Below are 26013 nucleotides of genomic sequence, written 5' to 3'. Positions count from 1 at the left end.
TGTTTCCTTACCTTTGATGAACTTCATCAGAATGCAGTCCTAGGAATCCCAGGTCCACAATAAATGCTTGATTTGTTCGATAATGTCCGTTATTTATGTCCAATTAGCTACGTTGGTTCGCGCCTTCGGTAAACAATTCCAAAGTCAGAAAGCGCCTCCACTATAACGTGACGAAATGACCAAAAGTTCCGTAACAGTCAGTAGAAACATGTCAAACGATGTACTGAATCAATCTTTAGAATGTTGTTAACATACATCTTGAATAATGTTCCAACCGGAAAATTAAATTGACTTCAGAAGAGCGATGGAACGGACGTCCTACTCATGTGAAGGCGCATGGGGAATAAGTGATCAGCCCGTGGAAGTGATTACTCATTCCTGTCTCCTTCGGCCCCCCTTCACATTAGAGTCATCAGACAAAGTTCTGTTGACTATTGACATCTAGTGGAAGCCGTAGGAATCTATATCTCGCTGTCATTTCAATTGAGAGCATGGTTGAAAATCTGACACCTCAGAAACAATTCAAACAGGAAGTGGAACTTCTCAGGTTTTTGCCTGACATATGAGTTCTGTTATACTCACAGACATAATTCAAATGGTTTTAGAAACTTCAGAGTGTTTTCTATCCAATATGAATAATAATATGCATATATTAGCAACTGGGACTAAGGATCAGGCCGTTTAATATGAGCACCTCTGTGCACCTTTCATCCAAGCTACTCAATACTGCCCCTGCAGCCATAAGAAGTTAAGGGTTAATTCCACATGGTCAGGTTTGCACAGATTGGGAGGACCTTAGGAACGTTCCTGTGGTTGAATTGTGTTTCTAGCCTCCACAATTCTGCCACTGTCACTCAAAAGCACCTCAACTTTAGGTTAAGCTTAATTTTTGGGCCTACTTTTTTGCATGCTCGCTGCGGTCAGGACGAGCGAGCTACGGTCAAGTGGGGCATGTCCTTGAACTCAGCACGGCCTAGAGACTATGGAGAGGTTGTCCTGGCACCACACAGCCAGGTCTCTGACCTCCTCCCTATAGGCTGTCTCATAGTTGTCGGTGATCAGGCGTTGTGTCATCAGCAAACTTAATGATGGTGTTGGAGTCGTGCCTGGCCATGCAGTCATGAGTGAACAGGGAGAACAGGAGGGGACTAAGCACACACACCTGAGGGGCCCCCCATGTTGAGGATCAGCTTGGCAGATGTGTTGTTACCTACCCTTACCACCTGGGAGCTGCCCGTCAAGAAGTCCAGGATCCAGTTACAGAGGGAGGTGTTTAGTGCCAGTTTAGTCCCAGCATTCTCACATAGGTATTCCTTTTGTCCATGTGGGAAAGGGCAGTGTGGAGTGCAATAGAGATTGCATCATCTGTGGATCTGTTGGGGTGGTGTGCAAATTGGAGTAGGTCTATGGTCTCTGGGATAATGTTGTTGATGTGGGCCATTACCAGCCTTTCAAAGCACTTCATGGCTACAGATGTGAGTGCTACGGGTCGGTTGTCATTTAGGCAGGTTACCTTAGTGTTTTTGGGCTCAGGGACAATGGTGGTCTGCTTGAAACATGTTGGTATTACAGAGTCAGACAGGGAGAGATTGAAAATGTCAGTGAAGACACTTGCTAGTTAGTCAGCGCATGCTCGTAGTACTCGTCCTGGTAATCCGTCTGGCCAGTGTTACTTGCCTTAAAGCAAGCATAGAAGTAATTTAGCTCGTCTGATATGCTCGTGTCACTAGGCAGCTCGCGGCTGTGCTTCCCTTTGTAGTCTGTAATAGTTTGCAAGCCCTGTCACATCTGACGAGAGTTGGAGCCGGAGTAGTACAATTTGATCTTAGTCCTGTATTGATGCTTTGCCTGTTTGTTGGTTCGTCGGAGGATATAGCGGGATTTCTTATAAGCTTCCGGGTTAGAATCCTGCTCCTTGAAAGCGACAGCTCTACCCTTTAGCTCAATGCGGATGTTGCCTGTAATCCATGGCTTCTGGTTGGGGTATGTACGTACAGTCACTGTGGGGACGACGTCATCAATGCACTTATTGATGAAGCCAGTGACTGATGTGGTGTACTTCTCAATGCCAACGTTAGAATCCCGGAACATATTCCAGTCTGTGCTAGCAAAACAGTCCTGTAGCTTAGCATCTACTTCATCTGACCACTTTTTTATTGACCGAGTCACTGGTGCTTCAGTTTTTGCTCGTAAGCAGGAATCAGGAGGATAGAATTATGGTCAGATTTGCCAAATGGAGGGTTAGGGAGGGCTTTGTATGTGTCTCTATGTGTGAAGTAAAGGTGGTATAGAGCATTTTTCCCTCTGGTTGCACATTTAACATGCTGGTAGAAATTAAGTAAAATGGATGTAAATGTCCCTGTATTAACCTCTACTCAATAGGGGGAGCTGTTAGCACTTTTTTTTTTTGACGTTGCCAAATTAAACTGCCTAGTACTCAATTCTTTCTCGTACAATATGCATATTATTATTATTATTGGATAGAAAACACTCTCTAGTTTCTATAACCGTTGGAATTATGTCTCTGAGTGAAACAGAACTCATTCTACAGCACTTTTCCTGACAGGGAGTGAGATTTCAGAAATCTTGGCCCCTGTTCCCAGGTCAGTTTTAAGGTCCCTGTGAATGCTATGGGGATACAAACACTGCCTACGCCTTCCTCTAGATGTCAGTAAGTGGTGACAATTTGAATGGAGTCGATTGCGCAATCTGGGACTGTATAAAAGACCAAAGGGCGGAAGTACATTTCTTTTCCTCCCTGCGCCTGACGCACGATGGACGTCGGACTGGCCTCCTTCCAAGCTTTGGTTTAGCCAGTAATATATCTCCGGTCATGTTTTTACTCGTTATAGGTGTTAAAAACATCATAAGGTAGTTAATTTAAACCGTTTTATAGCAATTTATATCCGTTTAGTGCGATTTTCTGGCATTTCTTTGTGACGCACTTCCAAGAGCTGGGCACTTTTCCAGTACATGCCGAACGTTAGTGGCCATTTCGACAGGACAAGAGGACATCTTTCGACCAAAAGACGATTAGACCGGAGAAAGGATACATTGCCCAAGATTCTGATGGAAGCTCAGCTCATAGTAAGAACTATTTATGATGATAAATCGTTGTTCTGTTGAAAAATGTTAAACGCATATATCGCCATTTTTTTTTGTGTAGCTTCGCTTTGGCGCACCCTGTATTGCACAGTAAGGATAATTTTAGAAATGTAATTCAGCGATTGCATTAAGAACTAATTTGTCTTTCAATTGCTGTCCAACTTGTATTTTTTTAGTCAAGTTTATGAATAGTTTTCGATAAAAATAGGTGTCTTTCCAAGATGGCGCCGGGCAGATTGCTTGAGTAGTTGGACAGTATTTCCATTGTGTAAGCACGATTTGTGCCGCTAAATATGCACATTTTCGATCAAACTCTATATGGATTGTGTAATATGATGTTACAGGAGTGTCATCGGAAGAATTCTGAGAAGGTTAGTGAAAAAATTAATATATTTTGGTGATGATAACGCTATCGCTCTTTTTGCCTTGAATCAATGCTCGGGTAACGTTTGCACATGTGGTATGCTAATATAACGATTTATTGTGTTTTCGCTGTAAAACACTTAGAAAATCTGAAATATTGTCTGAATTCACAAGATCTGTGTCTTTCCATTGCTGTGCGCTGTGTATTTTTAAGAAATGTTTTATGATGAGTAAATTGGTAATACACGTTGCTCTCTGTAGTAATTCTAGTCGCTTTGGGGAGATTTGTGATGGTGGCTGCAATGGCAAACTATGATTTATACCTGAAATATGCACACATTTCTAACAAAACCTATGCTATACAATAAATATGTTATCAGACTGTCATCTGATGAAGTTTTTTCTTGGTTAGTGGCTATTTATATCTTTATTTCGTCGAATTGGTGATAGCTGGTGATGGAGTGAAAAAATAGTGGAGTAAGAAAAATGGTGTCTTTTGCTAACGTGGTTAGCTAATAGATTTACATATTGTGTCTTCCCTGTAAAACATTTTAAAAATCAGAAATGATTGCTGGATTCACAAGAAGTGTATCTTTCATCTGGTGTCTTGGACTTGTGATTTAATGATATTTAGATGCTAGTATTTACTTGTGACGCTATGCTAGCTATGCTAGTCAGCTTCTTTACTGGTGGGGGTGGTGGGGGGTGCTCCCGGACCCGGGTTTCTGAGGCGGTAGAAGTTAAAGTCCCCGGCCACTAGGAGTGCCGCCTCTGAATGAGCATTTTCTTGTTTGCTTATGGCCGTATACAGCTCATTGTGTGCGTTCTTAGTGCCAGCATCGGTTTATGGTGGTAAATAGACAGCTACAAAGAATAGATATAAACTCTCTTGGTAAATAGTGTGGTCTACAGCTTATCATGAGATACTCTACCTCAGGCGAGCAAACCTTGAGACTTCCTTAGATATCGTGCACCAGCTGTTGTTTACAAATATACATAAACCACCACCCCTTGTCTTACCAGAGGCTACTGTTCTATCCTGCCGATACAGTGTATAACCCGCCAGCTGTATGTTATTCATGTCGTCGTTCAGCCACGACTCGGTGAAACATAAGATATTACAGTTTTTAATGTCCTGTTGGTAGGATATACGTGCTTGTAGTTCATCCATTTTATTATCCAATGATTGTACATTGGCTAATAGGACCGATGGAATTACCCACTCGCCGCCAGATCCTTACAAGGCACCCAGATCTTCGTCCTCGATATCTCTGTCTCTTTCTCCTGCGAATGATGGGGATGAGGGCCTTGTCGGGTGTCTGGAGTAAATCCATCTCGTCCGACTCGTTGAAGAAAAACATTGTATTTTAATACGAGGTGAGTAATCGCTGTCCTGATTTCTAGAAGCTCTTTTCGGTCATAAGAGACAGTGGCAGACACATTATGCACAAAACAATTTACAAATAACAATTGGTTTGGAGTGTAAAACGGCAGCCACCGTTCACTCAGATTCAGCAAGGTACGTCAACATATGTAAATATTTAACACCGAACCTTAACACAAAGAGATTTGACAAAGGGATTGACAAAGGGATTTGTACAAAAAAGACATTGCGTACCTGGTAGCTGAGTCCTGAAACCCATCTTCCATTGACAGTCAATATGATGTCTCCCTCTCTGATCTGTCCTGACTCCTGGGCTGGTTGACCCTTGAACAGAGTTTTGATCTGCACCACACTGCTGCCCTGGTCAGAACCACTGTTCAACTCGCTGATGTAGAAGCTGAAGCCCAAACCACACAGAGTCTTCTTCAACCGCACATCCAGAGTGTTGTCTGAGAAGAGTGCATTTTTATTTAGCTGTGTTTGAAAGAGGGGGGACGGTGTGTGTTTGTATTTAATTTAAAAGTTGCAATATGTAACTTTTTGGGTGACCCAACCAAATGTACCTGCAAAAAACAAGTCTAAGAAGCGATATCCCTGTTCTATGTGCACTATTTCTATGCTTCCCGTACTTAAGTTCCGTTAGACTAACTATTAGAATTTTTGCAAACAGGAAATGGCGGAGTGATTTCTGCTTAGTGCACCTTTAATTCAGCTTCACATTTTTTACATGCAACAATGAGCATGTTCTACTGTTAAAAAATGACTGAGTACATTATGCCCCTCCACCAGACTGGAATGTGTGTAAACCATAAAGTCCAGATTGTGCTTCTGACTCAGAACACACACACACTCACATACAAGTGCACTGTGGAATGCACACATGTGTGACAGTCACCACAATGTAGCTGTCAGATAAGTCACAGGAGTGTGTGTGTGTCTGGCTGTTTGGGTGCCTGTGTGTGTGCGTCCTCTCACCATCAGTGACAAAGCTGTAGTCCTTGGTCTTGCCACTCAAGGTCATCTCCATGGAGCTGTCTCTCCTGAGGCTTCCTGATTGGCTCTGTGAAGCTACCTGGAGCTCTTTCTCTAGAAGCAGGCGCACCACCTAAGCACACACAGCAATTGCACATACAACGATCATTCACCCACAGCGATCATACACTCAGTAAACATTAAAAAAACACAGAATGCTGTCCGACAACAGGGGGTAAAGGTTTAGAGACTCATTATGCCAGTGAAGTCATGTGAGGAAAAAGCTAGATTTGTTATGTTACTGGTTATTGTTCTGGAATCTGGGCTTTATATACACATTGCATTCCGAAAGTATTCAGAATTTATTACAATTTTTCTACATTTGCAAAAATGTATAAAAACCTGTTTTTGCTTTGTCATTATGGGGTATTGCGCGTAGATTGATGAGGGGGAAAAAACAATTTCATAAATTTGGAGTTTCTGTGAAGAGACCACTGGAACGATATCAGTCTTTCGAGGAAGACGCAGAGAAGAAGGAGAAGAAGCAGAGGCTGCTGGCCTGCGCTGAGCAGAAGGCTGCTGGAAAGGGAGATACCCCAACCAAGAGGCCTCCTGTTCTCCGTGCAGGTGTACCATGTTTTTGGTATGGAGAAGACGCAATTCTCGATCGGTAAGTAACTCTCATGCCGTTGTTTGAAAATAATACCAAAATGATTGAGTTTCCCTACTCTATATATAATCTGTGTGTCTGTATATATGTGATTTTTCTAATTTTACTTTCCTATTGAACATACTACTTTCCGTATGAAATATTATACACTGCTCAAAAAAATTAAGGGAACACTTAAACAACACAATGTAACTCCAAGTCAATCACACTTCTGTGAAATCAAACTGTCCACTTAGGAAGCAACACTGATTGACAATAAATTGCACATGCTGTTGTGCAAATGGAATAGACAAAAGGTGGAAATTATAGGCAATTAGCAAGACACCCCCAATAAAGGAGTGGTTCTGCAGGTGGTGACCACAGACCACTTCTCAGTTCCTATGCTTCCTGGCTGATGTTTTGGTCACTTTTGAATGCTGGTGGTGCTTTCACTCTAGTGGTAGCATGAGACGGAGTCTACAACCCACACAAGTGGCTCAGGTAGTGCAGCTGTGTACGTGTATCTAGTCATGGTGGGTTTCATTGCAATCCTCTGTTTGTTAGTAACACAACCATACCTGATGGTTATTTTTACGGGGCGTATTGACCGAAAGGAACTGATTTGAACACACCAAACAATGACCTCATTGCGCGCCAATGATATGACCAGTGCTTCTTTGATTGATTGTATTTTGGCCCAATGACCACTGATCGTCTTGAAATCTAGCTTGGTAGAGAGCCAATGAGCTGAGGTAAACGCCAATATCTAATGGTTATATCCGGGAAGACCCGGTCTTGAACGAAAGTCGTGCGTTATGCAGACATTCGCCATTAATTTCTACCTGAAGGAGCCACTTTGTTTGCGCGTAGCAGTATTGAGTCGAGATCATTTTCCGTTATTTTATTGAAAGAATTATGGCGAGTAAATCTGGAAAATCGAAGGCAAAGTCCAGCTATACAGATCTACATGCAATTATTGACGAAATTGATAACGAAATTGATAGAGAAAGTGACACAGATTTACAAGAAGATGTATCAGATTGTATGTCACGTTTGGACTCCCAATTTGAGGATATGTTTTTGGTATGGAGAAGACGCAATTCTCGATCGGTAAGTAACTCTCATGCCGTTGTTTGAAAATAATACCAAAATGATTGAGTTTCCCTACTCTATATATAATCTGTGTGTCTGTATATATGTGATTTTTTACATTTATTTTATCTAAATATGGAATAGAACCACAGATCCCCAAAATTATTGAGTTTCCCTACTCTATATATAATCTGTGTGTCTGTATATGAGATATTTTTTACATTTATTTTATATAAATATGGAATAGAACCACAGATCCGCAAAATGATTTTGTTTCACTACTCTATATATAATCTGTGTGTCTGTGTCTTTATTTCACAGTCCCTCCGATTCTGATTGGGAGCCCCCACTGCCAAGTTGCCCATCCCCCAGGGGAGCTCATTCATCTAGCCGGACCCCTGCTGTCTCCGGCTCCACATCTACCCCCGCCCTGCCAGGTGTGAAGTCTGTGACAAAGAAGAGGAGATGAGGAAGAGATACACCTGCAATCAGAGAGGAGGAGGGTCATTGGCACTCTGTGCTGGAGGAGGATGTGGCGCCTCCACCTCCATTATTCAGACCAAAGAGGCCATCAGGCCATCAGCTGGATATGACATCCAAGTACAGCCCCATGCAACTTTTTCAGCTGTTTTTCACCTCATCTGTTGTTGATTCCCTGGTGTTGAACACTAATAAGTATGGTGCTAAGAAGCAGGTAGGCAAGAAAGAGGGATGGAAGCCCATTTCCATGTCAGATCTTTTTTGTTTCCTGTCAATGGTCATTTACATGGGTCTTGTGAAGCTCAAAACCCTGAAATACTACTGGAAAACTGCTCCCCTCTATCAACTGCCTTTCCCGTCCACTGTCATGTCTTGAAAAAGGTTTCTGACAATCTCACGGGCGCTTCACATCAGTGACCCAGAAGTTAATGAGGACAACGAGAAGAAGAGAGGCACAGCAAGGTTTGATAAGCTTTGCAAAATAAAACCTCTCTACCCCAGCATCGTTGAGGCATGCAAGACTTATTTTCAGCCTGCCCAGAACCTGTCCATCGATGAGAGGATGGTAGCCTCAAAGGCCAGAATTGGCCTAAAACAATACATGCGTAACAAACCAACTAAGTGGGGTTACAAGCTGTTTGTTTTGGCTGATTCTGTGTGTGCATACACGTGCAATTTTTTTGTCTATGAGGGGAAGAGCAGTTTTGCGACCGGTAAGGGACTCAGTTATGATTCCGTTATGCAGTTATTCGATTTTCAGCTGCTGGGGAAGGGCTACAAACTTTTTGTGGATAACTTCTACACTAGCCCTACCCTGTTTGCAGACCTGAGGAAGCTGGAGGTGTGGGCTTGTGGCACCATTCGGACCAACAGAGTGGGCTTTCCGAAGACAAAGGTGAATGACATGCCTAAGCGTGCTGAGCGGGGGACCATGAGATGGATTCGCCAAGACGGCCTGCTGTTTGTGAGGTGGATGGATACCAGAGAGGTGGTCATGTGCTCCACTATCCACAAGTCCTTCAGTGGGGATCATGTCATCAGGCGTGTGAAAGATGCTGCCGGGGCATGGACCACCAAAAATGTCCCCATTCCTTTAGCTATCAAGGACTACAAGAGCATGGGAGATGTGGACCTGTCAGATGCACTGATTGGCTACTACAATGTGCTCCACAAGACAATGAAATGGTACAAGACATTTTTCTATCACTATCATTGACATTGCTGTGGTGAATTCCTTCATCCTCCAGAAGGAAATGGCTAAGAGCTGTGGACAGCCCCACATCTCACAGCTAGCCTTCCGAGAGCTGCTCATCCAGGAGCTTGCTTGCTACAGAAAGTCTACTGCAGCACTTTGTCCCCTCTACCTCTGTTCCCTCTAACTCTGCCCCTTCTGCTCCAACCAGTGCTGTTCACCTGCCCAGATTCATCTCTGCAGGCATGAATGTGCCTCAGGGCAAAAAGGGCACAGTGGGGAGGCGTCGATGTGTGCTTTGTCACAGGAAATGCCCCATCACCTGCACCACCTGTTCAGTAACCCTCTGCTTTACAGCAGAAAGAGACTGCTATTGGGCATGGCATCAGCAGAACAATATTATGTAGAGGACTGAGGGTCTTCACAATATTGTATATTATACATTGAATGTGTGTAAATAGTTAACCTTTATTTAAAAAAAAAATCAAATTTTCATATTATTATTATTATTTTTTGTTGGGGTGTGTGTTAGAATAGCATTTTAGTATTTTGTATATAGTAATTTTCTTCAAAATGCATCACTGTACCAATTTGGCCACTTGGGTACATTTGGGCAACTTGTGTGGGACACCTGGGTAACTACATGCTCAATGTCATGTAGCTCACTCGTTCCTGAAGATATCTTTTTGAAACTTTTTTCTAATACTGTTGCCATCTTATGTTCTGCATCAAAATTATCCCCAGCATAATATCTGAATGTTTGCCTGTTCTTGTTCAGTTGAAAGATGATGCAACATCTTGTAAAGGCCAGTAGCCCGAGTCAGGTTGAGGAATTTCTCTTTAACCTGAAAGAGCCAAAGGAATATTTACTAAAGATGGAAGAGCAGCTAATGGAGAATGATTTTCGAAAATACATGGTGAGAAATTAAATGTTTCATTGGTATGAGTTGATATAAAAAGGGCTTTATAAACAAATTTGATTGAAATTGGCATGTTGCTTGTAAAGTACATATTTTGTGTTCTATAGAGAAGCTTGACAAACGGCCTCATGTCAACGATGAATATGAAAGGAAACAAAAGGAAGAGGGTCTTTGAGGTCTCCAACCTTTGCAGCATAATTATAGGTACAGTGGAGGCCAAATTATGACATTTTACATGACATTTGAATACCTTCTCTAGCTAATCATTTGTTTTCCCCCTTTGCAGGAGGTGTGAGTCTTTGCGAATCAAAGGCTACATAGGCAGAAATACTACAGGCGATGTCAACCTGCCTGAGACATGCACCTGATTGCAAGAGGGGCAGTGGGAGGACCAATGACTAAGGAGATAAAATAGTACTTAAGAAATTAAAAGCATTAAAGCCTTTTCCGACAGTGACTTTTACTGGTATATTGAACTTCTCATTTGTGTTTCCAGAAGCCTGTGCCAGAAATGACTTTTTTTGGCTTTTTTAAAATGTATTTTAATGGCTTGTACATCTACAGTATTATATGGTGCATAGCATTTTCTTTTCAAGTGTAATAAAATGTTGACCGTTTTATTTACTTTGAATAACAGTTTTTACATTGACAAAGGTTTACACAATCCAAGTTACTGCTCTAATTGTGTTACACAGAATGACAATAGCCAACAGTAGCATAGACCCTAAGTCTAGAAGATACATTTTGCACCAAGAGTAGAATTGTATTATACATCAGCATGCTTTTCAAGAGTGTGCAACATCAGAAAGGTCCTGCTTGATACAGTTTGTTTTCCTATTCTTAGCTCAGGAACTTATCCTTATTTAAAGTAAACAAGCCTACTTCACAAAATGGCAACTACTTCTAAACAACTAATCAACAAACTTCATGGATTGATGGTAATCCTTGTTGAATTCATGGTGTGTTTTGGTCAAATCAGATCCCAATGTTTTCTTAACTTCTCTTGGGTAGGGGGCAGCATTCGTAATTTTGGATGACAAGCATGCCCAAATTAAACTGTCAGCTACTCATCCCCAGAAGATAAGATATGCATATTATTAGTATATTTGGATAGAAAACACTCTGAAGTTTCTAAAACTGTTTGAATCATGTCTGTGAGTATAACAGAACTTATTTAGCAGGCGAAACCCCGAGGACAAACCATTCAGATTTTTTTTGTTTTTTGAGGTCACTCTTTTCAAAGAGGTTTCATTGGTAAAACAGATTTCTAAGGGACCTTCTTGCAGTTCCTACCGCCTCCACTGGATGTCAACAGTCTTTAGAAATTGGTTGAGGTTATTCCTTTGTGTAATGAAGAAGTACAGCCATCTTGAAGGAGGGTCACTCGACGTGTTCTGTTCGTTAGAAGCGCATGACCAGAAAGCTAGCTACAGTTGGTTTTAACAGATCACCTGTATTGAACACAGATCATCCCGTCTTAAATTTGATCGATTATTTACGTTAAAAAATACCTAAAGTTGTATTACAAAAATTGTTTGACATTTTTTGGCAAAGTTTACAGGTAACCTTTGAGATATTTTGTAGTCACGTTTCACAATATAGGAACTGGTGTTTTTCTGGATCAAACGCGCCAAATAAATGGACATTTAGGATATATATATATCGACGGAATTAGTCGAACAAAAGGACCATTTGTGATGTTTATGGGACATATTGGAGTGCCAACAACAGAAGCTCGTCAAAGGTAAGGCATGAATTATATTTTTATTTCCGCGTTTTGTGTCGCGCCTGCAGGGTTGAAATATGCTTCTCTCTCTCTGTTTACAATGGTGCTATCCTCAGATAATAGCATCGTTTGCTTTCGCCGAAAAGCCTATTTGAATTCTGACATGTCTGGATTCACAACCAGTGTAGCTTTAATTTGGTATCTATCATGTGTGATTTAACCTTTTGGCGCACGGATCCCTTTAGCGGGATAATTGTCATCAACAACTGCTGAATTGCACAGCGCAATTTTTTTTTTTTAATTGCTAAAAATATTTATATTCATGAAATCACAAGTGCCAAATAGCAAAACACAGCTTAGCTTGTTGTTAATCCACCTATCGTGTCAGATTTTGAAAATATGCTTTACAGCAAAAGCAATCCAAGCGTTTGTGTGAGTTTATCGATCACTAGACAAAACATTACGAACAGCTAGCAGCAATGTAGATTGGTCACGAAAGTCAGAAAAGCAATAAAATTAATCGCTTACCTTTGATGCTCTTCGGATGTTTGCACTCACGAGACTCCCAGTTACACAATAAATGTTCCTTATGTTCGATAAAGATGATTTTTATATCCAAAAACCTCCTGGTTTGCTCGTTATGTTCAGTTAATCCATAGGCTCGTGCCGGTCATGAAGGCAGACGAAAATTCCAAATAGTATCCGTAAAGTTCGTAGAAACATGTCAAACGTTTTTTATAATCAATCCTCAGGTTGTTTTTAACATAAATAATCGATCATATTTCAACCGGACAGTAAACTATTCAATAGAAGACAGAAATAAAATGTTGAGCTACAATTTTTGCGCGCAAGAACTAATCAAGGACACCACTGGATTTGATAAATCTCGCTCATTTTTCAGAATAAAAGCTTGAAACTATGTCTAAAGACTGTTCACACCCTGGGGAAGCCATAGGAAAAGGAATCTGGTTGATATCCCTTTAAATGAAGGAAAGACAGGCAATAGAACAGGGATTTTTCAAAATAAGAGGTACTTCCGGGTTGGATTTCCTCAGGTTTTCTCCTGCAAAATCAGTTCTGTTATACTCAGACAATATTTTGAGTGTTTTCTATCCTAATCTGTCAATTATATGCATATTCTAGCATCTGGGCCTGAGAAATAGGCTGTTTACATTGGGAACGTTATTTTTCCAAACATAAAAATTCTGCCTCCTAGCGTCAAGAAGTTACTGAAAGTTAGATTTTTATAGTAATTAATATGAATTTGGCGCTCTGCATTTTCTCTGTCTTTTTGCCAAGTGAGACAGTAGCGTCCCGCCTAAACTCAGATTTTTGGATATAAATATGAACTTTACCGAACAAAACATACATGTACTGTGTAACATGAAGTCCTATGAGTGTCATCTGATGAAGATCAAAGGTTAGTGATTAATTTTATCTCTATTTCTGCTTTTTGTTACTCCTCTCTTTGGCTGGAAAAATGGCTGTCTTTCTGGCTCTAACCTAACATAATCGTTTGGTGTGCTTTCATCGTAAAACCTTTTTGAAATCGGACACTTTGGCTGGATTTACAACAAGTATATCTTTAAAATGGTGTAAAATACTTGTATGTTTGAGGAATTTAAATTATGGGATTTCTGTTTTAAATTTGGCGCCCTGCAGTTTCACTGGCTGTTGAAGAGGTGGGACGCAACCGTCCCACATACCCTAGTGAGGTTAACCTCACTCCAATATTTAAATGTAGTTGATTATTAGTTGTGTATAGTTTTCAAACTCGATAGTACTGAAATTAAAAAATAACTGTTGGCTGTCTTTTCAACAAAGGTTGAAATCTCATTTATCAATGTCTCAACCAAATATTACCCATATTTCCACGATGAAATGACGGTGTGCTGACGGTGTGCCCAGTGGGCAGTGTTACCTGAGCGTCTAGGATCCGAACCACAGGGTTGTGGAGTCTCTTGCCATGTTTAGATGTGGCCATGTTAGACAGAGCCAGTGCTTCCTCTGTCCCATTCAGGGTGGTCTGGGACCCAAATCCCCTCTCCAACATCAGACTCTGAGTACTGGGGGCCAGAGAAGTCTTACTGTCCCTCAGAGAATCTGCATGGGAGAGAGAGGACTCAGAAGGGCTTTTCACACTAATGAGCCGTATCAAGCCAAACCAAGCAGTACTGAGCTGGCCTGGTTACTCAACCACCACAGTTGCTGGAAAAGTGCTGAAAAAGACTATGTAAAAAGAAAATGTCCAGCCCAGCACAGTTTGACACAATAGTCTGAAAAGGGCAATATAGAAGTTGTTACTGGTTATACAGCACCAGATGGTGGGTGGCTTTTTGAACTCCCTCTCCAACATCATAACCTATGTTCCCCAAGAACAAAAGTGTTTAAGTCAATTCTTCAATGTCATACCCCGGGTACTGGGTGGCAGCAAGCCCTTACTGTCCCTCAGAGAACCTGCATGGGAAAGAGGATAGAGGGAGAGAGGGAGAAACAGACAGACAAGGTCTGTCAGAGAGTGTATGACAGAGAGAGAACTGTGACGATGAGAGAGTATGTAGCGTATAGTTGGGTGGGGATGTATTTTATTGTAATAGGTGCTACGTACATTTGGGCTGTGAGACGATGAGCTCCACCTCATCAGGGCTGCTCTGGAGGATGGCTGCTGCATTGGTGAACGTCACGCCCTGCAGACTGATCTTATTCAGAGAGATCAGACGACCACCTACATAATCAATCAATCCAACCACAGTATCAGTCTAACCATCAACCAAAGAAAAATGAAAAGACTAGTATGATGTGTTTGTGTGTGTCTGTTAACTTGATGAGTAACCTCGTCTGAATCCTAATGACTTAGCTCCCTGTTCAGTACCTGGTCTGATTTTGCCGTCTCTGTCCGCTGGTCCGTAAGGTACGATGGAGGCTATGAAGATTCCCAGGTCCAGGATCCCTGTGTTGTCCTCCCCCACTATCACAAAACCTGAGAAAAAGAGAGAGAGAGACACACATACACACAGAGACAGAGGACCAGAGTCATTGTATTTCTATGGCTAAAAACGAATCTAGAAAACCACCCAATCACCCCTAAAACCCTACTACTCACCAAAGCCCAATTTAGGGTCTTTCCGTAGGACCAGACAGATGATCTCTCGCTCTGGAGAACCCCTGGTTAATGTGTCTACTGTAAAACAACGCACAGGTCAGGGGTTAAACACAATACCAAGAGCATTCATAAAATAAGCTAAGATAAGAGTGAAGAATTAAGTTAATGCAAAGAGTTAAACATATGCAGCTTGAGAGTATATATTTCAGATATAGCGTACTCAGTCCTCACCTCGTATGGAGGAGCTTGTGGAGGGGGCCTCTAAGAAGCCCTCAGAGTCCTGTTTCTGTAGAGAGGCATTGGAGATGATTCTGGGGATGGGCTCTGAAGTACTGGAACACAAACACAGTCATGGGTTTACATAGATAATTAGTATAATAATAAACTATCTGATGGAAATAATTATGGAGTACTAGAACACAACGACAAACAGTTTGTCAGAATAATGATTATCATCATCAAAGGATGAAGTCAATGTAAGTAAGCAGAGGGTCTCTCCCTTTGTGGACGAATAAAAAAATGGTTGTACAGATGTCGGATCTTAATATGTCCCATTTTGTTGCAGGAGGGAAAAAAATCCTACGGCAGGAGGATTTGAAAGGATATTTAATATTTAGAAGCACTGCCACGGGACAGCTGGAAGTGGTGTTGTACGCTATACAATCACTTAGACTGCAAGTCCACTGAGCGTCAGTTCAAGTAGCCTATGTAAGCTAGTCTTGTATGAATTCTTACAGTGCCTTCAGAAAATATTCACACGCCTTGACTTTTTCCACATTTTGTTGTGTTACAGCCTGCATTTTAGGGAAAGAGGGGGGGAAACAACATTGTAGTGTAACCCTCTCACCGGGCTTGAATATGACTCTCGCAATATTAACTTATTAACGTATCTCAACAGCATGGGATGTTAGGTGAGAAGGACATCTCCAATTAGAATTCCTATTGTAAACTTTCTAGGGTGATGACAATTGGTATTAACCTCAGATGAAATTATTATATGTTTCTGTTATTGTATCAGGATAGGCTATCCCATGCATTAAATTAGATTGAAACATTAAATAACTCCACCAAAGCAACATACATACGGTTCAATATGTGTGTTATTACATATTAACATAGCACAACATAAAAAAATTATAATAATAGTAAACCCCAATGAGTCGTGCACAACCCATGTCCAAATTATTTCAAGCTTTCTTAATAACCCGTTGGCGCACGTTGGAGCTCCAAAAAATTACGACACACATAAAGTCCAGAAGCACATCACCTTGTGGTTACTCACTAACGTTACTTGTAGATATTCCTTTAGCGAAGTATGGCAGTTCCTTGTAGGTTTCCTCACAAGATCCACAGCAAGCACCGCTATCAATGCAGACAGTACTCCTTAGTCATAACCGACATCCCATGGGAACATGAACTCGTTTAAGCTTTACAAAACAATTCTCTCTCAGTATTACACGATGCTAGGCTAACCTCAAGGCTGTCAAATACCTTCACGATGAGATGCTAGCTTCAGTCTTCACTAAGTCTTAACAAAATTATAACAACTCTCTTATAAAATAAAATCGGTATTTCCCTTCATGTCTTAGTAGGTATGGGTTTTGTTCTAGTTTTGTCGTCTTCTTTATAATTTTTCCTCACCAACGGTCCTAATGTAAAAACCCATCCTTTTCTCAAGGTCTCTCTCCCTCTCTTTTTTCCCAGGCCTCCAATTAAGCAGGTCCACTCCCATTGGCCACAGCTTAACAGGCGACATTATTGGTCAAAACTTAAACTTAAAAGTAAACCAACCTTTTCACTTATACATTAAATAAATATTTATTCAAAATAAATATTTATCAACATTACAATTTAGGAGCAATTCAATCACCTTTTAAATCTAATACCAATTAATTATAACAAATAAACTCACTACTTGGTTTTAACAAGGGTATTGCAGTAGTTAGTCCACAATACTAGCTTAAAAGACAGAAGAGTGTACAGAATATAAATATTCCAAAACATGCATCCCGTTTGCAATAAGGCAATAAAGTAAAACTGCCAAAAAATTGGCAAAGAAATTAACTTTATGTCCTGAATACAAACCGTTATGTTTGGGGCAAATCCAACACAACACATCACTGAGTACCACTGTTCATATTTTCAAGCACGGCCGCTCAGGTTATGGGTATGCTTGTCATCAGCAAGGCTAAGGAACTTGTTATGATAAAAAAAAACAGAATAGAGCTAAGCACTGGAAAAATCATTAGCCCTCTCCTGTACTCCCTGTTCACCCACGACTGGGTGGCCATGCACGCCTCCAACTCAATCATCAAGTTTGCGGACGACACTACAGTGGTAGTCTTGATTACCAACAACGACGAGACGGCCTACAGGGAGGAGGTGAGGGCCTTCGGAGTGTGGTGTCAGGAAAATAACCTCACACTCAACGTCAACAAAACAAAGGAGATGATTGTGGGCATCAGGAAACAGCAGAGGGAGCACCCCCCCCCCCCCGGACGGACAAACTGAATTGGTCCACCCACACAGACAGCGTTGTGAAGAACCTCAGGAGGCTGAAGAAATTCGGCTTGTCACCAAAAGCACTCACAAACTTCTACAGATGCACAATCGAGAGCATCCTGTCGGGCTGTATCACCGCCTGGTACGGCAGCTGCTCCGCCCACAACCGTAAGGCTCTCCAGAGGGTAGTGAGGTCTGCACAACGCATCACCGGGGGCAAACTACCTGCCCTCCAGGACACCTACACCACCCGATGTCACAGGAAGGCCATAAAGATCATCAAGGACAACAAACACCCGAGCCACTGCCTGTTCACCCCGCTATCATCCAGAAGGCGAGGTCAGTACAGGTGCATCAAAGCAGGGACCGAGAGACTGAAAAACAGCTTCTATCTCAAGGCCATCAGACTGTTAAACAGCCACCACTAACATTTAGTGGCCGCTGCCAACATACTGACTCAACTCCAGCCACTTGAATTGATGGAAATTATGTAAAAATGTATCACTAGCCACTTTAAACAATGCCACTTAATATAATGTTTACATACCCTACATTACTCATCTCATATGTATATGTATATACTGTACTCTATATCATCTACTGCATCTTGCCATCTTTATGTAATACATGTATCACTAGCCACTTTAAACTATGCCACTTTATGTTTACATACCCTACATTACTCATCTCATATGTATAGACTGTACACTATACCATCTACTGCATCTTGCCTATGCCGTTCTGTACCATCACTCATTCATATATCTTTATGTACATATTCTTTATCCCTTTACACTTGTGTGTATAAGGTAGTAGTTGTGGAATTGTTAGGTTAGATTACTTGTTGGTTATTACTGCATTGTCGGAACTAGAAGCACAAGCATTTCGCTACACTCGCATTAACTTCTGCTAACCATGTGTATGTGACAAATACAATTTGATTTGATTTGATTTGGAAAAATCATTAAGGAAACGCTGGTTCAGTCTGCTTTCCAACAGACACTGGGAGACAAATTCACCTTTCAGCAGGACAATAACCTAAAACCAAGATGACTTTGAATGTTCCTGAGTGGCCTAGTTACAGTTTTGACTTAAATCAGCTTGAAAATCTATAGCAAGACTTGAAAATAGCTGTCTAGTAATGATCAACAACCAACTTGACAGAGCTTGAAGAATATTAAAAAGAATAATGTGCAAATATTGTACAATCCAGGTGTGTAAAGCTCTTAGAGACTTACCCAGAAAGACTTACAGCTGTAATCGCTGCCCAAGGTTATTCTAACATCTATTGACTCAGGGGGTTGAATGATTATCTAATCAAGATATATTAGTGTTTTATTTTTCATAAATGTTTTACAAATGTTAAAATGTTTTTTTTTTAAAGACATTTAAAACTATTTTAGTTCCACTATAACACAACATAAAGTGGAAAAAGTCAAGGGGTGTGAATACTTTCTGAAGGCACTGTTTGCGGATTATAATAAATGTACAATATTTGCAGGGGGTAGATGTAAAATCTGTTTTTTTAGATCAATGGTTTATTATATGTTCAGGGCAAGCATCAGACAATATATATATATATATAATCTCAGTGCCTGTGTGGTCCAGCAGGTACTGCTGCTGACAACAACACATGTGCCAGAGTAGGCATGTGTTTGAATCTGGCCCACTACTTACCTTTACATTTTTGGAGGAACTAGTACCTTTCCTAGTTACTCTCCTTACTTGTAATTTCAAGTAATTTCTGAAGGAAGTAACTTACTTTTTACCAAATCACTTGAGTTACAAAAGATTTACAAAGGCTACGGAAAGTATTCAGACCCCTTGAGTTTTTTCCCCATTTTGTTAAGTTACAGCCCTATTCTAAAACTAATTAAATTGTTTTTTTTTCTCATCAATATAATAATGACAAGGCCAAACAGGTTTTTAGAAATTGTTGCTAATTTACTGAAAATATTAAACTGAAATATCACATTTACATAAGTATTCAGACCCTTTACTCAGTACTTTGTTGAAGCACCGTTGGCAGTGATTACAGCATTGAGTCTTCTTGGGTATCACGCTACAAGCTTCGCACATCTGTATTTGGGGAGTTTCTCCCATTCTTCTCTGCAGATCCTCTCAAGCTCTGTCAGGTTGGACGGGGAGCGTTGCCGCACAGCTATTTTCAGGTTTCTCCAGAGACGTTCAATCTGGCTGGGCCACTCAAGAACATTCAGAGACTTGTCCTGAAGCCACTCCTGCGTTGTCATGGCTGTGTGCTTAGGGTCGTTGTCATGTTGGAAGGTGAACCTTCACCCCAGTCTGAGGTCCTGAGCGCTCTGGAGCAGGTTTTCATCAAGGATATCTGTACTTTGCTAAGTTAATATTTTCCTTGATCCTGACTAGTCTCCCAGTCCCTGCCGCTGAAAAACATCCCCACAGCATGATGCTGCCACCTCCATGCCCACCGTAGGGATGGTGCCAGGTTTCTTCAAGATGTGACGCTTGGCATTCAGGCCAAAGAGTTGAATCTTGGTTTCATCAGACCAGAGAATCTTGTTTCTCGTGGTCTGAAAGTCTTTATGTGCATTTTGGCAAATACCAAGTGGTTTGTCGTGCCTTTTACTGAGGAGTGGCTTCCATCTGGTCACTCTACCATAAAGGTCTGATTGGTGGAGTGCTGCAGAGATGCTTTCCTTCTGGAAGTTTCTCCCATCTCCACAGAGGAACTCTGGAGCTCTGTCAGAGTGACAATTGGGTTCTTGTTCACCTCCCTGACCAAGGCCCTTCTCCCCCGATTGCTCAGTTTGGCTGGGCGGCCAGCTCTAGGAAGAGTCTTGGTAGTTCAAAACTTCTTCCATTTAAGAATGATGGAGGCCACTGTGTTCTTGGGGATGTTCAATGCTGCAGAAATGTTTTGGTACCCTTCCTCAGATCTGTGCCTCGACACAATCCTGTCTCAGAGCTCTACGGACAATTCCTTCAACCTCATGGCTTGGTTTTTGCTCTGACATGCACTGTCAACTGTGGGACCTTATATAGACAGGTGTGTGCCTTTCCAAATCATGTCCAATCAATTGAATTTACCGCAGGTGGAATCCAATCAAGTTGTAGAAACATCTCAAGGATGATCAATGGAAATAGGATACACCTGAGTCTCATGGCAAAGGGTCTGAATACTTGTGTAAATAAGGTATTTGTGTCTTTTATTTTTTATTCATTTGCAAAAATGTCTAAAACCTGTTTTTGCTTTGTCATTATGGGGTATTCTGTCTAGATTGCTAAGGATTTGTATTTATTTAATCAATTTTAGAATAAGGCTTTAAAGTAACAAAATGTGGAAAACATCAAAGGGTCTGAATACTTTCCGAAGGCACTGTATATTATTATATTGTTGCTGTCGGAGGAAAACCACCTAACCAAATGTTGTGATTTTCATTTTTTTTTACATGAACCGATACTATTGGTTCCCTTTTATGTCTGTATGAACGTTTCACAACCCCTTGACCAATGAAATTCACAACATTTGACCAATGAAATTCAAAATAGCTTCTCATAAAAACTCTTAAGTCCAATGGCTCTCCAAGTTGTCCATCAAACCCAGTTTTATCTCCACCAAGGCTCTTGAAGTGAAGCGCACTTCACTTTGTTCTTGGGTTCTCAGCCAGACACGATCAGAGGTATATTGGACTTTAATTCACTTCTGCCTTTGTAATATTATATATTTCTGGAGTAAGAAATCTATTTCTAAGATATAATTCTGCTGCTGAAATTGTGTTTTGTGGACAAGTGCAAATTAAATGGCTAGGTAGCTAACTAGCTAGATAGTTAACTAGCTTCGGCTGACCCAGATTCTGACAGAAAAAGTTTAATATCCATTTTTTAGATTCCCACATAATCTCTGTTTTTTGGCTAACTAGCCACCTTGTCATTGGCATAAAGCGTGCACAGATTAATCAGATATGTGTGGCAGTGGGTAACTAGCTATCACATTAGGTTGTCACTAAATAAACTGGCTAAGTTATCTAGCTAGCTGCAGTGTCAACCATGTAGTTAACTAACGTTAGCTAGACCAATGGGTCAGTCCACCACAGCATCCTCCTACGCATTGCTCTCTCTCGCTCTCAGTGTATGTTTGTCTATGTGTGTTTAAATGTCATTCTGTTTTTATGAAAAGGCCAATAAGCCCCTCTGCCATACAGTCAGTGTATCATCTCCATAAGCTTTTGGTGCCATATACTAGACATCTAGTTTTTCTGTGTCTTTTTATTTACAACTTGTAGCGACACAACCGAGGGTGTGAGAATGGGCCAGCCAAATAAATTAAATAACTTTCAAAGTGAAAAGGAGCGGTTCAGAAGAGAAGGAGGATGGAGGGTAAATCCAGGGTAAATGAAATTGCACATTGATAGAGAACAAGTCAACGTTGAATGACCGTAATTGAAACAGTACAGCCTACGGACTTTGTTTGATGTCAGTCTTCATTGGAGACTACCTATGCTGGAGGACATCTGCAAGATGTTGTTGGCAGGCTTTAATAATAAATTAAATGTCAAATTAGCTGTTGTCCTTTTTGTTTGCTGTCATAGTTTACCATAAGGTATAAACAATTACCAAACTAAATTTGTAATAATTGTCACACCCTGGCCTTTGTTATATTGATTTTCTTTATTAGTTTAGTTAGGTCAGGGTGTGACATGGGGGATGTTTGTGTGTTTTTGTCTAGTTTAGGGTGTGTGTATTGTTTAGGGGGTTTTGTAGTATGTATGGGGTTGTTTTCAGTGTAGGTGTTTAGGAAAGTCTATGGTTGCCTGATTTGGTTCTCAATCAGACAGCTGTTTATTGTTGTCTCTGATTGGGAGCCATATTTAAGGCAGCCATAGACTTTAGGTGATTGTGGGAAATTGTCTATGTTGAACGTTAGTAGCTTGTGTGTGCACTTTCGTTTATAGCTTCACGGTCGTTTATTGTTTTGTAAGAGTGTTTCGTGTTACGTCTTCGTCTAATAAAAGGAAGATGTATGTCTCTCACGCTGCGCCTTGGTCCGCTTATTATGACGATTGTGACAATAATACTTTTTTACTCTTACTTGAGTAGTTTCTTAAGGCGGCACATTGTACTTGAGTAAAATACAATCTAAGTCAATGTTTCCCAACATTTTTTGGTTACTGTACCACCAACTATGTGGTCCCCGAAAATTGCGTACTACGTTACAAATGTGCAGATATGTGCTCTCTGTCATTCTCTCTTTCGGTCTACTGTGTGTGCATCTTACTAGCTGTCACTCAAATTGAACATCGAATCGCTAGGGGGCTGGCCCATGTAGGGAAAATGGCACCACACAGTTTCCAGAAAACAGTTGCTTTCAAACTAGGGATTTCATGGCTAATTGAGGTAAGACAGTAATTCTGCTCATAGATTATGCATTTATGAACTACATATTGACACATCCAGCTCAAAGCCGGAGGTTAAAAAAATACCTACTAGTTGCCAAATCTTTAATATAGACCACATGGAAAATTAAATTAATCTGATATTTTATATGAATAAAGACTTGCTAAAGTGCAAACATTTACCATTTTGAAATGTCCCTCTGCTCATTTTAAGCCAATGAGATACATTTTTGTACATTTGAATGTTGCAGTAATAGGACCTAGGCCTATAGCGTTTGAGAGAGCGCTAGATTAAGATAGCGAGCCTTGATTCCATTGACTCGACTGCCCCCCGCATGGAGAGAAAGAGAAATGCTCATTTTTAGCCAATCACGAGGCTCATTTGAATTTCCTGATGCATCACGAAAATTATCCGCAACCATCTGCAACTGTTAAAGCCATTACCCAAATAATGTTGTTGACTCGTCCTATATTCGAATTTGGACAAAGCATAAATTGGAGAAAAAACACTTCAAAAACCCTACCTCAAACTTGTCTCTCAAACAGACCGTTTAAAAATTTTGACTCGTTTCAGGAAAATAGGTGAAGTCACAGGTCACTACTTCACAGGAGAGGCATTTGAACGTAAACATTTATTTTGTTCAAAAATGCATTTTTTGGGGCAGAAATGCCTTCTGGAACATGTGAACTTCCATGTGCTTTAATAACAAACGTGTATGCCATCCGTAAATGCAAATACAATTTTTAAATTACGACCTTCGTTGGTTTAGCCACGGAGAAAATCAGGAACCTTCTCTCTAGCCATGATTGGCTGAGATAATGGATGAGCTGGAGATGCCAGGAGATGAGTTTGGATTAGTCTGCCATGTAGCATGCTTCTATCTATAGCGTGAGCTGGTCAGTATGTCTTGATAGTCCTTTCCACCACTCGTTTTTGAAAGATATAATGTACAAAAGTTTTGCTACTTTTCTCAACAAGATTGATGCCCTGAATTTAGCAGGTGCTATCGACAGATCAGTTGGTAGATACAAACAAAACAGAGTTAAATGGTTCCAGTCTGATGTGAAGCATTCATCCATGTATACTGGTAAGAGTCTAGCTACATGTTCAGATATTATACATTTCATTGCAAGTTAAAGCATACTGATAGCTACAGTAGCTAGCGAGCGTAAGCTAACATTACGTGTATGATCTGTGTAGTAATATTATTCGAATCAGAAAGTAATTTGCATTGCTAGTCATAGCCTAATGTTAGCTAGCTAACTTTGAACCTAGTTGGTTAGCTCTTTAAAGGGCTAGGGTCCTTTTTTCTGAATTTCCGCCTGACTGACGCGCCCAAAGAGAACTACCTGTTACTCAGGCCCAGAAGCCAGGATATGCATATAATTGGTATCATTGGATAGAAAACACTTTGAAGTTTGGAGAAATGTTAAAATAATGTATGACACTATAACACAACTGATATGTTAGACAAAGAAAAACCAACCGGAATTTATTTGTATTTTTTTAGATCCCATGCTCTTTCAATGGAATGCTATGGGTCCTATGCAATTCCAGCTCCCAGATTACAATTCCTATGGCTTTCAGTAGATGTCAACCGTCTCTTTGTTCAAGGTTTCAGGCTTGTTTCTTCCAAAACGAGGAAGAATTTTGAGTTTTGGTACCAGGAGTCACAGTTGGAAATCAGTCTGGTGGGCACGCGACGAAGAGGACTCGCACTTGCTAATTTTACTTTTCCATTGAACATACTTCTTTCCGTAAGAAATATTATAGTTTATTTACATTTTAGGGTACCTGAGGATTAAATAGAAACATAGTTTGACTTGTTTTAAAACCTGTTAGTGTGTAGGGGGCGCTATTTTCACTTTGGGGAAAAATCGTGCCCAAATAAAACGGCCTTGTACTCTGTTCTAGATCGTACAATATGCATACTATTATTACTATTGGATAGAAAACACTCTCAAGTTTCTAAAACTGTTTGAATTATATCTGTGAGTAAAACAGAACTCATTTGGCAGCAAACTTCCAGACAGGAAGTGAAAAATCTGAAAACGATGCTCTGTTCCAGGGCCTGCCTATTCAATTGCCTAATATCTATGGATTTGCATGCACTGCATACGCCTTCCACTAGATGTCAACAGGCAGTGGAAGGTGGAATGGGGTGTCTAGCTTGATCTGAGGTCGAACAAGAGCTCTTGGAATGACGTGACCACAATTTCCTTTCTCTACCTAGGCGCGGGAAGGACATCGACATTGGCTTCTGAAAAGCGTTCGGTATAGACGGTGGATATCTCCGGCTCTGATTTTATTTGATAGATGTGATAAAAACATCATAAAGTAGTTTTTTTCAACCGAGTTGTATCAGTTTATTCAACGTTTATTGCGACTTTTGGCATTTTCCTTTCTTTGCGTCAGGAGAAGATGGGCCTGGTCGCGCCACATGGCTAGCTAAGGTTGCTAATTCGACAGGAGAAGAGGACATTCTAAAACCAAACAACGATTTATTCTGGACCTAGGACTCTGTCACGGTTTTCTTCCTGGGATGAAGGAGAGGACCAAAATGCAGCGCGGCTAGTGTTCAACATGTTTAATAGATGAATAAACGGTAACACTAATACAAATAACAAAATAACAAATGTGAAAACTGAGACAGCCATATCTGGTTCAGACAAAACACAGAGACAGGAAACAATCACCCACAAAATCCCAACACAAAACAAGCCTCCTATATATGATTCTCAATCAGGGACAACGATTGACAGCTGCCTCTGATTGAGAACCATATTAGGCTGGACACAGAAACAGACAAACTACACACAACATAGAATTCCCACCCAGCTCACGTCCTGACCAACACTAAACAAGCAAAACACATAAGAACTCTGGTCAGGACGTTACAGACTCCTTGTACAAGATTCTGATGGAAGCTCAACAAAAGTAAGAACAATTTATGATGTTATTTCGTATTTCTGTGGAAAATGTTGAGTCCTATTTTCCGCCCTTTTTGCGGGCGCTGTCTCGCTATAACGTAAGCTGTTTGTTATGGTAAAGTTATTTTTTAAAATCTAACACGGCGGTTGCATTAACTTCTTTGGGCTGCAGGGGCAGTATTGAGTAGCCTGGATAAAAGGTGCCCATTTCAAACGGCC

The 26013-nt window shown here is 40.7% G+C and overlaps 1 protein-coding gene across 10 annotated transcripts in view; it reads right to left on the bottom strand.

The window, feature by feature from the left end:
- LOC120046443 (tyrosine-protein phosphatase non-receptor type 13-like) overlaps positions 1 to 26013 on the bottom strand; it is a 134521-nt gene that overhangs the window by 88073 nt on the left and 20435 nt on the right. For 9 of the 10 annotated variants that reach the window (XR_005476813.1, XR_005476811.1, XR_005476812.1 and 6 more), the window contains 8 exons: positions 15218 to 15318; positions 14987 to 15064; positions 14756 to 14863; positions 14492 to 14608; positions 14296 to 14340; positions 13805 to 13986; positions 5828 to 5957; positions 5087 to 5301 (listed from right to left, as the gene is read on the bottom strand). Coding sequence is in view for 7 of the 10 variants with exons in the window: in XM_038991680.1 (XP_038847608.1) it covers positions 5087 to 5301; positions 5828 to 5957; positions 13805 to 13986; positions 14296 to 14340; positions 14492 to 14608; positions 14756 to 14863; positions 14987 to 15064; positions 15218 to 15318 (976 nt within the window). In the remaining 3 variants the exon portion in view is untranslated. The remainder of the gene's footprint in view (positions 1 to 5086; positions 5302 to 5827; positions 5958 to 13804; positions 13987 to 14295; positions 14341 to 14491; positions 14609 to 14755; positions 14864 to 14986; positions 15065 to 15217; positions 15319 to 26013) is intronic. The other variant, XM_038991678.1, reaches the window with a different exon arrangement.

This window comes from Salvelinus namaycush, chromosome 4 (genome assembly GCF_016432855.1).
Source record: "Salvelinus namaycush isolate Seneca chromosome 4, SaNama_1.0, whole genome shotgun sequence".
Taxonomy (NCBI): Eukaryota; Metazoa; Chordata; class Actinopteri; order Salmoniformes; family Salmonidae; genus Salvelinus; species Salvelinus namaycush.
Note: the sequence above shows the minus strand (reverse complement) of the source record. Positions and strands in the feature narration are given on the sequence as shown.